At 33.6% G+C, this 17361-nt stretch overlaps 3 protein-coding genes across 5 annotated transcripts in view; 2 read left to right on the top strand and 1 right to left on the bottom strand.

The window, feature by feature from the left end:
• On the top strand, positions 407 to 15018 carry LOC109329847 (acyltransferase-like protein At1g54570, chloroplastic). 3 transcript variants are annotated; one of them, XM_019563708.1, is made up of 14 exons: positions 407 to 1090; positions 1989 to 2040; positions 2405 to 2460; positions 3073 to 3231; positions 3343 to 3447; positions 4250 to 4356; positions 4654 to 4775; positions 5288 to 5396; positions 5539 to 5672; positions 6236 to 6605; positions 7274 to 7387; positions 8312 to 8397; positions 8823 to 9163; positions 15009 to 15018. In XM_019563708.1, exons 1-13 carry the CDS (start codon positions 616 to 618, stop codon positions 9124 to 9126), a joined length of 2193 nt encoding a protein of 730 aa, XP_019419253.1. In that variant the 5' UTR covers positions 407 to 615; the 3' UTR covers positions 9127 to 9163; positions 15009 to 15018. The 3 variants fall into 3 exon arrangements, with proteins under 3 accessions (XP_019419253.1, XP_019419254.1, XP_019419252.1); XM_019563709.1 differs by lacking the exon at positions 15009 to 15018 and having other exon boundaries at positions 407 to 766; positions 797 to 1090; positions 8823 to 9234; XM_019563707.1 differs by lacking the exon at positions 15009 to 15018 and having other exon boundaries at positions 8823 to 9234.
• On the top strand, positions 10683 to 14897 carry LOC109329851 (double-stranded RNA-binding protein 2-like). The gene is made up of 4 exons (XM_019563713.1): positions 10683 to 10864; positions 11938 to 12212; positions 12849 to 13068; positions 13245 to 14897. Exons 2-4 carry the CDS (start codon positions 11967 to 11969, stop codon positions 14252 to 14254), a joined length of 1476 nt encoding a protein of 491 aa, XP_019419258.1. The 5' UTR covers positions 10683 to 10864; positions 11938 to 11966; the 3' UTR covers positions 14255 to 14897.
• The window catches only part of LOC109329852 (superoxide dismutase [Cu-Zn]-like), a 4799-nt gene continuing 3369 nt past the window's right edge, over positions 15932 to 17361 (bottom strand). The window contains exons 7-8 of the mRNA XM_019563714.1: positions 16788 to 16841; positions 15932 to 16152 (exon numbers count right to left, since the gene is read on the bottom strand). Of these exons, the coding sequence (XP_019419259.1) occupies positions 16130 to 16152; positions 16788 to 16841 (77 nt within the window). The 3' untranslated portion in view covers positions 15932 to 16129. The remainder of the gene's footprint in view (positions 16153 to 16787; positions 16842 to 17361) is intronic.

The following is a 17361-nucleotide window of genomic DNA, read 5'->3' as shown; positions in this document are numbered from 1 at the left end:
TTACACGTTATGCTCCTCAAGCCACACAAGTTTGTAACCACATGCTTGTTATCTTTGATATGTAACGAAAAATAAAAACATGTATGAAGGACACATGTAATATATTATATTTATATATAATTACATTTTATGATTTTTTATGCTATATTAAATTTAATTAAAATTAAAATATTAATATATTGTCAGAACTTTGTTGATTGTTTCTATATGGTTTCGTCATTATACAAGTCTTTCTAATACCAAGAACCTAGAAAGACGTATATATAGACAATCAATAAAATATTATCAACACAATAAAAATTTAATTATAAATGATAGCCATAAAAAATTCATAAATAAATTTTATTTTTGTATGTGTCTCTTTATCCAAAGTACATTACATAAGTTCCATAGATTTGTGTTCTTGTTTCATCTTCCACTGTTTTTTTTTTCTGTTTTCAATACCAAAACATGTGACTTTCTCTTACAGAAAGATTTTCCCACTTAAGCAGTTTTATACACAAACAAAAAAGTGGTCCATTTACTTTTAAGATTCTAAATTTCTAAGCAAACAAAAACAAAAAAAAGTTTTTTTTTTCAGTTCCAAATTCCAAAAGCAAGAGAGGTTTTTGAGTAATGGCTTCTTTGGTAATGGGTTTTTGGGTTTCACCCATTTCTTCTATAAGCTTAAGGAGAAGTAGAAGGCACAAGTTTATAGTTAAAGCTCAGAATTTTGATGATGTAAGAGACTCAACTGTGTTATCATCTGAATCAGTGAATGGAATAGCTTCTTCTTCTTCTTCTTCTTCTTCTTCTTCTTCTTCTTCTGTGGTTGTTGAAAATGAGACACAGAAAAATGGTTCTTTGTTAAGTGCTATAGTTGAAAAAGATAAGATCATTGGTAATAGTACTAATGATAATACTGTTTTGGATGAAGAAGAAGAATTGGCACCACTTTGGAATGATGGGTATGGAAATCTTACTGTAAAAGATTACTTTGTTGCAGCTAAGGAGATGAACAAGTTTAGTGATGGTGGTCCACCAAGGTGGATTTGCCCTCTTGATTGTGGTCACCCCTTCAAAAATTCTCCAACTCTTTTCTTTCTACCAGGTAAATACTTTATTTATCAATGTTTTAAGTTACGGTAACTATTGCGGTAATGGTTGTGTTTACTACGATTATGGTCATTGCTGTGATGTGGATTGCTGTCATTGCGGTTGAATATTTTGTGATTAAAAAAATATTTTTATATTTGATGTGTCCAAATGCAGTCTGATGCAATCCAATGTGGTCCAAATGTGATCTAATGCAGTCCAAATGCGATCCAATATGGTCTAATGCGGTCCAAATGCAGTATGATGCTTGATTTGGTTGCGGTGTGATGCAGTTGCTGCGGTCACCCGCCGCAACCACAATATTGAGTCCGCAACCGCAATATTGTGTCCGCATCACGTAATGCGGACCGCAATTTAAATCACTGATGTATATATATTCTGATAGGTGAAATGAGGAGAACAAATGTGATTGGTGTATGAAAGATGAGTATTATGTTATTGTTATTGGTGTTAGAAATTAATCCTTATGTTGGTTATTTGTTGGGAATGGATGGAAGAATCATAAAACACCACATGAGACTTATATCTAATCGAATAAGTGAAGAACCACATAAGTGAGGTTAACATTATAATTTGATGTAAAACGTTTGTGGAATTTAGTTTATATATCTCCATTCATTTATGTAGTCCTCACTTTTTCTATCTTGTGTCTTTGAATGTTCATTTCATAATTTCCGTTGAATGATTGTGTACATATTCATGATAACTTCCATTGCCCCGAGACTAAAATGACCGGTGTCGTATCTCTTGTTACTAATTTATCATTTGCATAATCCACGCCTCAAGCCGAAAGAGCTATTGCGTGAGAGGGAGTGTTAGATAAATATAAAAGCATTCATTTGTCCAAGTTAGATATACGCAATGTTAAAATTTCTTTAATTTAATTCATGCAGGGATAGATGGCACAGGATGGGGCCTCGCCTTGCACCACATAGCTCTCGGGAAGTAAGTTGTATTTTTCTTATTTCGATAACTAACGAAAACAATCCCGTGAAATGGCATTAGTTTAGAAAATGTTTAGTCTGCAAGAATAGAATCCACACCTTGAAGATTTTTATCCGAAATATAGTTACAGTTCTGTGACACAATGGTCTGAAATTTTCGCAATATACAGTTCTAATTGAAGGTTAATGGCAATGTTTAAGCTTCTTGGAGAGAGAAAAAAACTTCTTTTACTCTCTTATGCTCCTCATAGTTCAGTACAAATTCAAATTTGGCACTTTTCTTGTATTGTTCATAGAAATTATTCCATTTACTCGCATGTATTGCATTTTCTATTATGTTTTCACCTTTGCTTTATACAATGCAGGGCTTTCGAAGTACGATGCTTGCATATTCCTAGCCACGATCGAACACCATTCGAAGGTCTTTGCCTTTTTACATATGCTTTTGTCAACTTTTGGAAGTTCATCTGTGTTGCTGTTGAGACATTTAAAAGATGCTAACTTCAGGTTTTGATTATTGTTTCTAGCAACAAGAAACTTAGTTTTGTTGTATGACAAGAATAATCAAGTGCTTCTGAATTATTGCATGCTTCGATATTTCAGAGTGCTTAATTTGAGCACTTCATTTTATTAGTAAATCAATTTAGCATTCCATGTAACATTCATCATTTGAGATCTATTTCTTCTGTCACTTGCAAAATGATTTCTCATACATTAGGCTTTGGTCATGGCAGGATTGACAATTTTCTGTAGAAAATTAAATCCTTTTAATTATGTATGAATTCGGATTTCAACTTTCTTGTTAGAATGGTGCCTAATATTCGGAAGATAACCGTCCAACATATTACTAATTCATCCACATCTGATAGGCAGAACTCGTGTATGATAGTAATTATTAGACTAGTTAGCATTACTGAAGGAAGATTTTATTATAAAATTTTGGTGGGTGAACAAAATTTCAATCTGAAATGCTGCATGCCATGATTAGAAGGTTCTATTATCCGTACTTATACTGTTTTTTAATATTATGAAGGACTGGTGAAACTTGTCGAAGAAGCTATAAAGCTTGAGTATGCTTTGTCTCCAAAGAAGCCAATTTATCTGGTAGCCGAGTCTTTTGGCGGATGCCTAGCACTTGCTGTTGCTGCTCGTAATCCAACTATTGACTTAGTATTGATATTAATCAATCCAGGTGAGTCTATGAATGTTGTCCCATTGTTTCGTCGAATTTGTGTTAGTATTTATTTGGCCGATTTATTGTCAATACTTTACTAAAATCTGACAATATACCTTTCGACCGTAGCTACATCCTTTGGAAGATCTCAGCTGCAGCCTTTGCTTCCTATCTTGGAGGTTATGCCCGATGAACTGCATGCAACTGTTCCCTTTCTTCTTGGTTTTATTATGGGTAAATGATCTATTTCCTCAAGACCGAAAGTGTTACACTTACTTTTCCGTAGAGATATAATTTATTTTCTAATGTGTTGCATACCTTTCCTCTTCTTCTTGCTTATTGTATACCTTGTGGATGGTGTATACGATATAAGTACATCAATGTCGATGTCCAAAACGCTATTCTTTTCGTGCTGATAGTTTAACTCTTTTCGTATTGATAGTTTAACATTGGATCGGTAGAAGCTTGAGTGGTAGAGGTGGTGAGTTGCAGTTTTTGTTGTTGTTTTGTGTTTATCCGATTCTATTAACTTCTCAATTAATTCATATAGCAGAGTTTGGACTTTAGTAGGTTGAGTTTTCTTGTAAATCCTTCTTTCTTTATCCTTTTCCAACTCATTATCGTAGCCATCCGAGGTTCCATTTTGACAAACACATTTCGAAATCTAGAGCTCTCTCTAAGGTCGAGTTCTTTGATGACTGGTTATAAAGGCTTGATAACATTACAATTAGGATAAAAAATAAAATTATAATGTAGTATGTAGTTTTTTTTGCCTCTATATGAGTGTCACTTTACCCGTCAACTATATATATGATAAATAAGGCTGTTTCAAGGAGTTGTTCGACGTGCAGAGTGACTAAGCAGCATTGCTGCATAAGTTATTTTCATTTAGCTTCATGTATCTTGAATTTTCTATTTGGGGATGATACCTCATCCCGCCCCTAACCGGACTTTTCCTACTTTCTCTCTTATAACGATTATTTTCGTATAAAAAATGTTCATTCACATATGTTGCTATATAATCTCGTGATTTCAGGTGATCCAGTAAAGATGGCATCAGTGAATATCGGGGATAGTCTTCCTCCTACAGAGAAAGTTCAAAAATTGTCAAACAACCTTATTTCACTGCTGCCATATCTGAATGTGAGAATCGTTAGATATTCTGTCGTTTTGCCACCTTATTTTTCTTCATTTTGTTATGTTTCGGACTATGTTGCATCTGATTTTAGTTATTTGACAAGAATTACAAGCTTATGGCATGGATTTACCTCCTAAAATTTTGTAACAACATGTACAAAATTTTAATAGTTTCTCACCTTATCGGTAAATTGCATACCTATTAAAGCATATTTTTTGTTGTTGAGGTGGTAACATTTTCTGTCTTTTTCCTTAATCTACTTTCTGTGAATTTATGTTTTACTTTGTCTGAACTTTTATCAGGAACTGGCTGATATTATACCACGGGAAACTCTTCTTTGGAAGCTGAAACTTCTCAAATCAGCTGCTTCGTACGCTAATTCACGTCTCCATGCTGTCAAAGCTGAAGTGCTTGTGCTTGCTAGGTTCTTGCTCACTCTAGATTTCTTGGCTCTCATAATAATATTGTGCACTTCCACATGTGTGTATAGTCTGTTTCTCGGTTGGCCGATATTTTTTGTCACCATACTTCAAAAAGTTGCTCCTAATTGCCTCTCAAATCTAGAATAGTACATATAACATACCACAAGAGTTATGCCATAATAACCTCTATAGTATATGCTACATAGGTCAATAATATTCTATATGTATTTGTCACATAATCGATAATATGTTAGAGGTTAAGGAAGGTTTTATATATTTCTTTCGTCCCTCTCTTTCTTAAACTTAATAATTTTTACCTTCGGCTTTTTCTAATATATATTTTGCACAGTGTCTTGTGCTGCATTGATAAGAATCAATTGTTTTATGTAGGACTACAACATTTATTCACTCTAATTTTAGATTCTTGTGTTTATAAAACATGCATAAGTTACTTTCAAGTTGATGTTCTTTATTGGTTGTTGCAAATTGAAATTGACCAAGTTTTACATTCTAGTGGCGATGATAATATGCTTCCAAGTGCAAATGAAGCTCGAAGACTCGGCGGCTTATTGCAAAACTGCAGAGTTCGCAACTTTCCGAACAGGGGACACACCCTTCTATTGGTATCTGAAATGAACTGATATACTTGCTTGCATTACATTACAATTTACAACAATATTAGTTGGAGATTTAGTGCCTCTATAGTCTACTTTGATAACAACACTTTCTTAGTTGATTAAATGTATATTATGGATGGTATTGTAGGAAGATGGTATCGGTCTGATGACGATCATCAAGGGGACTTGCATGTACCGTCGGTCAAGGAGGCTCGATTTGATCAAGGATTTCATTCCTCCGAGCATGAGAGAATTCAGATATACAATGGATCAAGTGGTTGGGTAATTTGATTTGGCAATTTTGTGCTCTCAGTGTATAGTTCTTATTGGAACAATTGTTAGTTAGTGTCTTTGTTTTATTTCACATGCCTGGGCAAGACTCGTGCCTTGTTCTAAAATGAAAAAATAGATCACATCGTTGATGTATATCATAGATTCGATAATGTTTTATGTTGGCTGTCGACTGCCTAACACAACTTTCACCTTTTATTTGGGCTTATGGCCGACTATGTATAGCATCGTTCACATGGAATACCTTCTTAGAAGCCATTGTAAGAAGAGTAAATCAGACGAAGGATAACCAAATAGTTATGAGGTAGAAGGAGACCAAGAAATAAAAAACTACCGAGAAAACCATTGAAAAACACTTAGTGTTAGATAGCCTTTTTGAAGACTTTGTTTATGCTAGAACAGGATGTATGATCCATGTAGTCAATCCCACCTACTGGGAAAAGGCTTCCATTATTGTTGTTTCGTATTTCTCTTTAATAATTTAAGTTAGACATGTTCCGAAACAAATAAGAATAATAGGCTTAAAGTTTATATGCTGCTGATACGGATTGCAGATTATACCGTTCTCTTATTGGATCCGTAATGTTCTCGACTTTGGAGGATGGAACAATTGTGAAAGGCCTCTCTGGTGTTCCGGATGAAGGTCCTGTCTTATTGGTTGGTTATCACATGTTGCTGGGGACAGAACTTATCTCAATTATAGATGAATTCTTAAGTCAGAAGGGTATTATGGTTCGGGGAATAGCGCATCCCGAGCTGTTTACAGGGAGAACGGAGAATTTATCTTCCGAGTATTCTATTGTGGATTGGGTGAAGGTATTTGGTGGAGTGCCTGTTTCAGCATCGAATATTTTTAAATTGCTCTCAACAAAATCACATGTTCTCCTATATCCCGGTGGTGCACGCGAGGCTCTTCATTATAAGGTGCGTCGTGTTTTCTCTCGGCTACGTTCTTGTTTGACCAAGAAAAACGGACACTATCTTTTTGTGCTTACTATTCAATCATTTTATGCTCTCACATTTTATGTGTAGTTATATAATTGAGATCGAAGTCCATAAATTTGATGTGTTTCATGTTCTATTTCATTCCTTAGTATTTTAGACACATTTGTTTATTACTTCTTGCTGAAGATACAAGAGCATAGGAAAATTCTATAGATTTGAACCGGTAAATTTGATTCACGGCTACGCCCATGCACGAACCAATGCACACACACTACACCTATAGAAGGGAAGCCACACAAACTTCGCCCTTGGAAGGTGATAGCGAAATTTGATCCGAAAACTTAATCAACTACAAACATCTTAGTACCTTCTATTTAGACACATTTGTATGGGTTAGTTTTGTGGGGAAAAAACTATATTTAAGTATGAACATTAGTAAGTAAGTTTTTATGTTAATCAAAATCCTAAGTTTCATTGCGTTTTTTCGGAAAGAGGCACGACTATGCATGAAAACATACAATGGAGATTATGTGTCCTTACTGAAACAATGTAAACTTTTGTCACTCATTTTTTTCGGTTCTTTCGATTATCGATCATGCTTGTCAAAGTTTGAGATTAGCACTGAAAGTGGTCTCATTGATTTGCAGGGGGAAGAGTACAAGTTGATTTGGCCTGATCAACCTGAATTCGTGAGAATGGCGGCTCGATTTGGTGCGACGATAGTGCCATTTGGAGCTGTAGGTGAAGATGATATTGCTGAAGTAAGTTTATTCTATATACTTTTCACTTGATTAAATGATAACACAAAAAACATAAATATATTTGTCTCTAGATATGACATGTTGTATATGTTTCCACGCAAGTTTTTCTCGAACATTACTTCATGTATAAGGGTACATTAGAAAAATATATCTTTAAGAATTTATAGTAACACTGCCCCACCCATTGTTATTTGCATAGTCAATGGTAAATAACTAAATATTGATTTTTCACATGCACTGATACACTAAGTTTGTTTAATTGTTGCTATAGTTGGCAAATTGTAAACAACTTAAGAATGTGTAAATATAATGTTGGTCTAGTGGTGTAAGGTCTTGCTAGATCCTGACCAAAAAGTCAAGGGTTCAATTCCTGGGAGCGACACTTGGTGGGACTTGGGGGTAGCCACGAACTCCGAAAGGGATTAGTTCCTTACCCAAAAAGGGTGGAAATACCTTTGATAGTACAAAAAATAATGTCGGGCACCAAATATACTTGGAAAAATTGGTGCATTGTGTTTCATAAGGTACCTTAGTAAAGTGGGTTTATTAGTCATTAAACAAGAATCAAGCCTATCCTCCCTATGTGGGGTCAGTTACATAGATCGAATCACACAATAATTTTTTATCTTTTTAGATAATGTTTATTGACAAAACATTGATTTTTAATTTTTTCATATTTATTTCGCCTATAGTTTTTCTTGGCCTCTCTCTTTGCCCGGATATAATGTAAATTTTTCTTATCCCTCGAGTATATACTCTTTCTTAATGTCTTGATCATGGTTCTTAGAATTGTTTAAATAATTTCATATTATTATTACAACTTCTTTTTACCTATTCTTTTGTGTATGTGTTTTACTATTAAAGCTTGAACATTGATTAATAGTACTTGCCATTTGATTACACTCTTATTGCTTGAATTTACAGATACTTCTTGATTACAACGACTTAATGAAGATCCCTATAGTCAACGATTTCATCAGAGATGGGACTCGAGACACAAATAAGTTTCGGTAATTATTCTCCACTGCATTATCCACTATTCATGTTTAATCAATTTAAAAAAAAATAGAAATGAATGTCGGATGATGTACCGATAGCATATAAATATTTACATCAACAATGCATGGATATTAGAGTAAATACTCATTTCTCTCCTTCATGTTTCTTCGACCTTACCAATTTGATTCCTCAAAAATTAAAAACCCAAAATTGTCCCAAAATTTTTTAAATAGTGGTTAAATTTGTCATTTTTAGCCTATTTTACAACACTTGATAGAAACTAATTTGATCTAAATTTGAAATATTTTGGACTATTTTGGATTTTTCAACTTTCGAAAGACCAAAACAGTAAGATCGAAAAACATAAAGGACTGAAATGAATATTTAGTCTACTTATTACATTCTTATCTAACTACAAATACTTGTTATATTGTAGAGATGAATCAAGTGGAGAAGTAGCAAACACAAATCTATCTCTTCCTGTTCTTCAACCAAAAATACCAGGAAGATTTTACTATCTATTTGGGAAGCCTATAAGAACAAAAGGCATGGAGAATATGCTTAAGGATAAAGAAGTTGCAAATAAACTTTACCTTAATATTAAATCTCAAGTTAAAGAAAATATTAATTATTTGATCAAAAAGAGAGAGGAAGATCCATATAGAAACTTGATTAATAGGAAAATGTATGAGGCACTTAATCCTTCTAAGAATAATCAAACTCCAACATTTAAGATTTGAAAAATGGTTGATATGTGTATAACATTATTCTTGATACATACATTGGAAATTTGTATAATACATTGTTATCATTATAAATAAAAGAAGGGTAGTGGTTGATTTTATAAAGGGTTTACATTAATTGATGTTGAGAATATATTATTATTATGCATGTATTTATAATGAACCTAAACATTTTATTGGATAATTAATAAAAGTATAGGATATTCTTTTTTCTTAGGGTGGATGAGAGAACACATTTTTAAGGGTTTGAATTTGAGATCTCGATCAATTGAATTTGAATAGTTGAGGAATATTTTGATGGAAGAAATTTTTGGTTGAAATAAAGTTGCAAAAAAAAATGACAATTATACATGATTTTTTTGCCTTTTAATTTAAGGGAGAAAAAATCCAAATCGGTCGTAAAGCTTTTCTTAATTACAACAATGATGAATAAGATTATGAAATACACAGTTTGGTCCTTGAGATTATTTCAATCAATTTGATATATGACATGAAATTTTTAATCATCCATGCAAGTTTTACTATTTTCATACCAAAATTTCTAGAAAAGTCAAGTGATTTGGGCCCTTCTTTAAAGCAAACATAAAAACAATGGGATTGAGTAAGGGATGATAATAAGTTGGATCGGATTGCATTTGTGCTTACTTAATCTTAAACTCGAAATTTTAAACCCGAACCTAAATTTTAACACAATGGAATTAAAAAAATACTATCATTCTCGCCCTAGTAACATGAGCTCATATTTAAATGTTATACATATATAAATAAGATAAAATGTAATATTATAAAATTTTACACACAATCAATATATCATTCATCATTTATTTATATATTTTTTAAAGAGCCAATGATAATTAAACATGAATAATAGATGATACAGTGAAAATGTATAAAATTCATACACTATCAGTATGTACATCTTTTCTCTAAAAGATATGCTATAATTTGATATTTATCATATAAATTAATTTTAGTCCAGTCAAGTATTACCTATATCAAATCCGAACCTAATATTTAAAATTGGAGAAATCCTAAACTAGTTCATGTGAGTTTTCTTATTAAATTCGGGTTGAGTACAGACGAGTAATCACATATTCAAATAAGTTATCATATTCAACTTAAATGAATAAAAACTAGGAATGACAATGAGATCTGATGAATAAGGATAGTGCTTACACATTCTATATTCATGCTAATACATATTTGTAGTTCCTCATATGAATAGTAGATATTTTGTGTACTACAAATGATATCTCTTCACTTTTTTGGAAGGAAGGAACTGATGTTTTTTGAGGTTGGTAGTTGCATCTTTCAACAAATGCTACTCCTAGGAATCGAAGCCATTGACCTTCAAAATTCGGTAGAGCCTTATACCATTAGACCAATGTCTTGTTGGCGAAAAGTAAATACCTAGGAGTACCCAACAATTTTTCAAACATAATTATATATTTTGAAACAATAAAATACATGAATAATATATACTATATTATATGATAAATGATAAGCTATTATTACAGTTATGAACACCACATAAGTACTAACCATAATAAAGCTTCCCTTTTGCTTCACTCCACAGAAAACCAGAATAATTTTCACCATTTTCTCATGAAAATTTTCGCAAATGACTAAAGAATTAAACTTTATCATATTTTAAACTTCACCCACAAATTTTTGGTTCACCTTGTTCTCTCATACCCAGATTCTTTCTCACTGTTTTTTTCTGAACAAAAATAAGGTCTGAATTTTATTCCATGCTTCATGATTTCTTACTTGTCTATCAACATTATTTTAGTTTTTTCAATGCAATTTCTGATTTGTTTTCATACAAATTGTGGCTTGATTTTGTGATGAATTGATTCTTGTGCTATTTCAGTTACTTATGCTTCCTTTTTTTGGTGTTTATAATGTTTCTTTTTAGGGATGACTGTCCGAAAAAATGTGTCACTTCATGTGCCACTATTTGTGATTGGTCGGAAAAATACTTAATTATTAAATTTTTAACTTCAATATATTTTGTCAACCAATCGTAAGGGAGTGACACATGAAGTGTTATATTTTTCGGGACAGAAGATATGGTTGTGAATTTTTACTTTTGAGATTTATTTGTAGCTTTTTATGATTCTACTTTTATAGTGTCTAATGTCTATATAGATTTTTACTGAAAATTTTACTTGAATATATAGAAATTATCTGAAATTACTATACTTGTAGTACTACCAAATTCATATAGAAATGAATTCATTTTCAGTATGATCAAAGTATTCACTTTGAAAGAGGAATTTGTTATTTGGTTATGTTTATTATTACCTTCAACTCATAATTCATGTCATAAACAATGCTCTAGTTTCTTTTGGTTTTCAGAGTTAATCTTAAGTTGCCAACTTGAAAGTAAGGGGAATGGTAATAATTTGTTGTAAATTGTTCATATGCACACACAAATCAAGCAAGGGGAATGGTGTTATGTGGATGAAGGATATGTTTGATTTCGGCATTATATTGGACAATTAAGAGACTTCCTTATTTATTTTTCTCGTTAATTAAGGATCGTTTGCGAGTTGGTTTTAGAGAGAAATGGAAGGTTTCAGAGCCACGAAATACATTGTGAGATGGCTTTGAAGTCTTCCTTTTCTCTCCATAACCCAACTCGCAAATGGACCCTAAGGTGTCTGAGATCTTTGCATAAGATGTCAGGCTGATCTGCGCTTCTCTTACCCACTCCGTTTCAAAATAACTATCATGTCCGAGACAACATTTTTGTTTCTTTTGACGTGTTGCTTCAAAATAACTAAATCTCTTTCCTTAACTTAGGCCTGTGGATTCACTTCTGTACAAAAAAAATGTATAAGAACCGGTTGCAAGAGTTGGCTCAAAGAAGCTGTTTTAATTTGCCAGCTTATTCATGTATCCGTGAAGGGCCAGATCACGCTCCTCGTTTCAAGGCAACCGTTAACTTCAACGGAGAGACATTTGAAAGCCCGACATTCTGCTCTACTCTTAGGCAGGCAGAACATGCAGCAGCCGAGGTAGCTCTTAACACTCTTGCAAAACGAGGTCCCTCGAGAGCTTTGGCAGCACGAGTTCTGGTGAGCTGTTACAAAAAAATTATCACCCCATCATTTCCTAGCTTGCACTTGCACTTGTGTTTTTATCTTCTCTTAAAAATCGCGAGCACTTGATTGATTTGTCAATTGCATAATTGTCTATCCTTTGTCATTTGATGCTTTTAAGTAATAGAACAAATTATCGTAAGGGCCCAATGTTTGATGTCATTGGATAATGGATATGAAGTATGTGTTAAAAAATATGGCTCGTTGTTTTAGATTGTATGAAATGAAGGTTAAAACGGATAGTTTTGTACCGAAAAAGTTTAAGATAGATGGTTCAGTGGAAGAAGGAAACCAAGAAATAGTTCTTTACAAACGGGATAAGTGATAGAAGAATGTAAATTAAGAATACTCTCTGTTTTTTTTATATGTCTTGTAAGGTGTTGCACGAGAAATACGAAAGCCAATAAATAGCCTCATTAATAAGCATAAATAACGTATCCGACGAAGTTATCATTCATTGAAACACATTATTATTACTCTGAATATTTTCTTCCCTGCCTCTCTTTTTAGGTAGGGGGAAGAAGAAGCAGAGTGGGATGAATCATGTTATTCTTCCCATACAATGTAGAAGGTTTTTCTTTGAATAAACTTTTCGTATTTCGATATTTACAGGATGAAACAGGAGTATATAAGAATTTGCTCCAGGAAACTGCTCACAGAGCTGGACTAAATCTTCCTGTGTATACAACTGTTCGTTTTGGACCAGGTCATGTTCCTAACTTCTCATGTACAGTTGAGATTGCAGGATTGCATTTTTCTGGAGATCCGGCTAGGACCAAGAAACAGGCACAGAAAAATGCCGCATCGGCCGCTTGGTCTGCTTTGAGAAAACGTGAGCATTTTGCTGCTTATTTGTCATATGTACTTTTCCAATTTGGAGACTTAACTTGAAACATTCTCTGTTGAGCAAACACAACATATCACCTTTCATAAACTATCTAGTTTCTTTCTTTTTTTCCATTCCTGAACTTGACTATTTATTCTTTTCTTTTTTTAATTTATCTCTAGTGTCAGAGAATCATTTATCTTCTTCAACTTCATCCTCATTTTCTTCTGAGTCTAAAGGCAACGAAGAACAGGAACAAGTCATCATTGCTCGAGTTCTTGCAAGTTTACATCCATTCGAGTCGAACTTTTCAGAAAGTAATCATCAACATAGATTGCAAAACTGCACTGCAACATCTTTGGTGTCAACTTATCCAATTCCTAGCATGTATCCCATGCCACGCCAGCATTGTGGAATCTCCAGTTTCTCCCCGGAGGTGGCACTGTATCAGATTTGGCATCAAGAACAAATTATACAGCAGAAAAATCACCCGTTGGCACTAACCATTCCACCAACTATTCTATCTGCTCCACATATTTATCCATTTATGCAGTCTGTTCTCCAGCCAGACCACTGTCTTTATTTTCCATCTACCGAGTTAGCATCAGTCCCTGTAGGACCAAACTTCTCTGCAGCCACATCAGGACCTTCGTTTTACTCTTCGAACCAAATTGTGCCCGAGTTTAGCAGGGGCAGATCAACTGTAACCATCAGCGAGATACAAGAGGAAAAGGCAGAAGACCCGCCAACAGCCCCGGAAGATGAGAGACAGAAACATGGTCGCCCTGAAAGCAAAAGTAGAAACGCCGAGATGGGAGCACAAAGAGGGAAATCTGAATGGTCTTCTCAATGGAACATGAGTTGTGTACACAGACCAGTTATCTCTAATCCCAGTGCACATTCACAAGCAAGTACCAACAGAAGTTTTACACCACCACCAGTAGGTGCATCTTCCATGGTGAAAACCATGGCCCCTACTTCTGCGCATTCTACACCGCAACATCGAGAAGTACCTCTTGCTGTTGGTTCAAGGATGAGAACTGGACTACCAAGAAGTTCAGGCATGTTAAGATCACCTATGCCAGTTTTCATGGCCCCTGCTGTGAGAATCAGATCGGTAGTTCCAGTATGCTCAGCTCCTCCAAGGAGATCCATTGCGGAAGAACAAAAAATAAAGGAGAATAATTTTTAAAACCTGAAGACAGTGGTGTCAAGAAACTCAGACCTTGGCAATCTTGGAATATAGGTATAAATATACATGATTACTTGAGAAGGTAAGCTAGTGCCAAATAATATGTTGCTTGTTGAGGTGATTATTGGAAAATAATCGCTATTTCCTTGATAATTATATGTAAACAAACGACAGCCCGATGCATTAGGCTCCAGCCTATTAGTGTCTGAAGAGGGTAAATATATACAACCTTACTCTCGCAAACCTATAGAGTGTATTTATCTTCGGATTTAAGATCTTCATGCACTAGATGGAGAGGTGAAAGCTATTGTATTTTTGAGATATTTCAAAAGTATAGAGTCTTCAACTCTTCATTGTCTACACTTCAAAGCTTGCATCATTTTCCAAATGTGCATTGCCATGCAAAATTTATTGCACCATCCAATAAGTTTCCACATGCACCATCCATTGCACGTTCTCCTACAAAATATGCAACCCAATGGCTAGGCCAACTTCTATTTATTGTGTTCTCTCCATTCAGTTGAAACAGAAAAAACACCACTGCTACTACTTTCTTCTTGTTGTTCTGCTACCAAATACATACCGGAAAGGGTTGTTAGATCCTGAAGAGTCTTCGAGTTTTTATCGAATGAAATCTTAACCGATCAATTTGTTACTACTGTTGTTTTTTACCATCAGATTTTCAACAAATACATCTTCACTTTCTCATCTTAAAGATAACAGTCACTTTTGGATGAGCTTCATCCTAATTTTGTATATGTGACCTCATGCAAATTACTCAAATCTCTCACTACTTATTCAGACATAGTGGCTTGGTTTGCATAACTTACTTATTGTACCTTCAAATCTTCAATGTTTCAACAAAGAAAATGTTTACTATCATACAAGAACTTGATAATAGTCCTAGCCACTACTGACACAACTTGATTAAAACTTGAGTCAGGTGTTTGGTTTCATGACTAAACCACTGATAAATGTGAAGATTTTTTTAAATTTACAATCACTTGGAGCTAAATTTTAAACATTATTCGCCACATCTAATTAAAGATTAGTGTTTTTAGTTAAGCTTACTAAAAGTGGTAGGAGTATTTTCTATTGCAGTCAACTTACTACAACAGGTTTTAGGTAGTTTCTTTTTTTCTGTTATGAAGAAAGATTAGGTAGATGAAAGAATTACCAATGTTTAAAATTATTATCAACAACAACCAAACCTTAAATCTCACTAAATAATAATAATATAAGTTTAAATTATTATATTAATAGATAATTTAGTGACTAGAGTAATAACAACCAAAGGAAGAAAAAAAACCTTCATTTTATGTAAAATTGTTTCATTGGCATGTTGTATTACTTGGAGTATTATGAGTGACAAGTGCCTCAAGATTACAAAGACTTCTGGATGAAATGTCTCATCAGGATGTTATTGAGGGATTCTATTTTATAGCTTAGGATATGGCTTTACCTCTCACAAATGAGAAAATTAAATTTTCATTTCCTCCCCTTTAGATTGTTGACATAGTATTAATGGTGACATTATTTTACCACTATCATATTCGTTTAGCCGACATCACCTAATAGCCGACCCCGTTTAATAGATAGCCGACTCCGTTTAATAGGATAAAGACTTGAAATAAATATGAAAACAAATCCACACATTCTCCAATCTAATTTGAAATAAATATGAAAACACTCATTCTCCAAGATCATACTGCAAAGTAAACAGGAAATAACAATGATCATCAACACAAATTTCAGGGAAGTAACAATTCAGCAGTACAGATCAGACTTAAAACATGAAGAGGGTATTATTCCATAATTCTAAACCTTCTTCATATGATCACCCATGTTTTCAAACTTCATGCAACTCAGGGAAGTTTATCCCTGCAGACCAATAATACCTAACAACAACAAAGATAGGAGATTGGTACAGTCAACTAATGTAAACAACCAAAATAAATCTTCAATGAGTGGTAGATAGTCTCAAGATATTTGGACTCTTTATATTCACAAGCACAAAGTAAACTTTAAGAAAAATTTCCCTAAATGAGCTTGTCTCTGAAGTGAAAAGGTTAAGAATGTATCTAACTTCAAATAAATTTGTGGTCTATAAGAGCATCTTCAACTTCATATCCTTAGGATACATTTTTGTTAGTCAAGTCATCAATGGTTAGCAAGTTTTCCTATATGCTAATCACAACATTTTATTCATCCACCTTTTTATTTTTCTTGCCAACCTTTTGCCTTTAGCATATATGCCAAGTACCATAAATACTAAGTGGAGCATACTTTTTGAGGTAGCTCCAACCATCATATGCTAACTAGCATAAATGCTAAGGGCTTAGCACACACCCCTTAGCACAGTATAGGAGATCCTCTAAGGTTTCTATGTAATTTTTCAAATCAATGGTGGATATATTCTTACTTCACTTTAGAGACAAGATCACTTTAGAGGAGGCTTATCCAAACTTTTGATATTATACATGTAACAGAATGTGAGACAAAAACAGCATTAACTGTAGCAGATTATGCTTACCACAAGCTACTCTGCCACCAGCGTTTCCGGTGGCTTTACTAAGTTCATGACCACCTACACAAGAAAACCATGAATGTGAGACAAAAAAATATAGAAAGCTTTCACATGAAAAAAGAATAGCTCCAAGGTGTAAGGTGAAACAAAATTGTGAAAATGTTTAATTTTGAGTAAATTACATTGACACCCCCTGAGTTTTAGTGAAATTACACAAATCACCCCTCACTTTTCTAAACTTACACAAACCTCCCCTAGTTTTATACTTTCATTACACTGACCACCCCTGTATAATAAATAAGTGTAATTTTTTAAACAAAAAATGTGATAAATGCAATTAAGTTGTGTAGACAAGTCTAAATAATATACAAATCAATGTATCTTTATTATTTTTGGTTCGTTACACTACATTATAAGAGTGATTTAAACAATATTTCTTTATAATTGTTGATGCATTTTGTAACAAAAAATAATAAAGATACATTGATTTGTATATTATTTAGACTTGTCTACACAATATATCATGTTTTGTTTAACTTAATTGCATTTATCACATTTTTTGTTTAAAATATTACACTTA

The sequence above is a fragment of the Lupinus angustifolius genome, chromosome LG16, assembly GCF_001865875.1.
Source record: "Lupinus angustifolius cultivar Tanjil chromosome LG16, LupAngTanjil_v1.0, whole genome shotgun sequence".
Lineage (NCBI taxonomy): Eukaryota > Viridiplantae > Streptophyta > Magnoliopsida > Fabales > Fabaceae > Lupinus > Lupinus angustifolius.
Note: the sequence above shows the minus strand (reverse complement) of the source record. Positions and strands in the feature narration are given on the sequence as shown.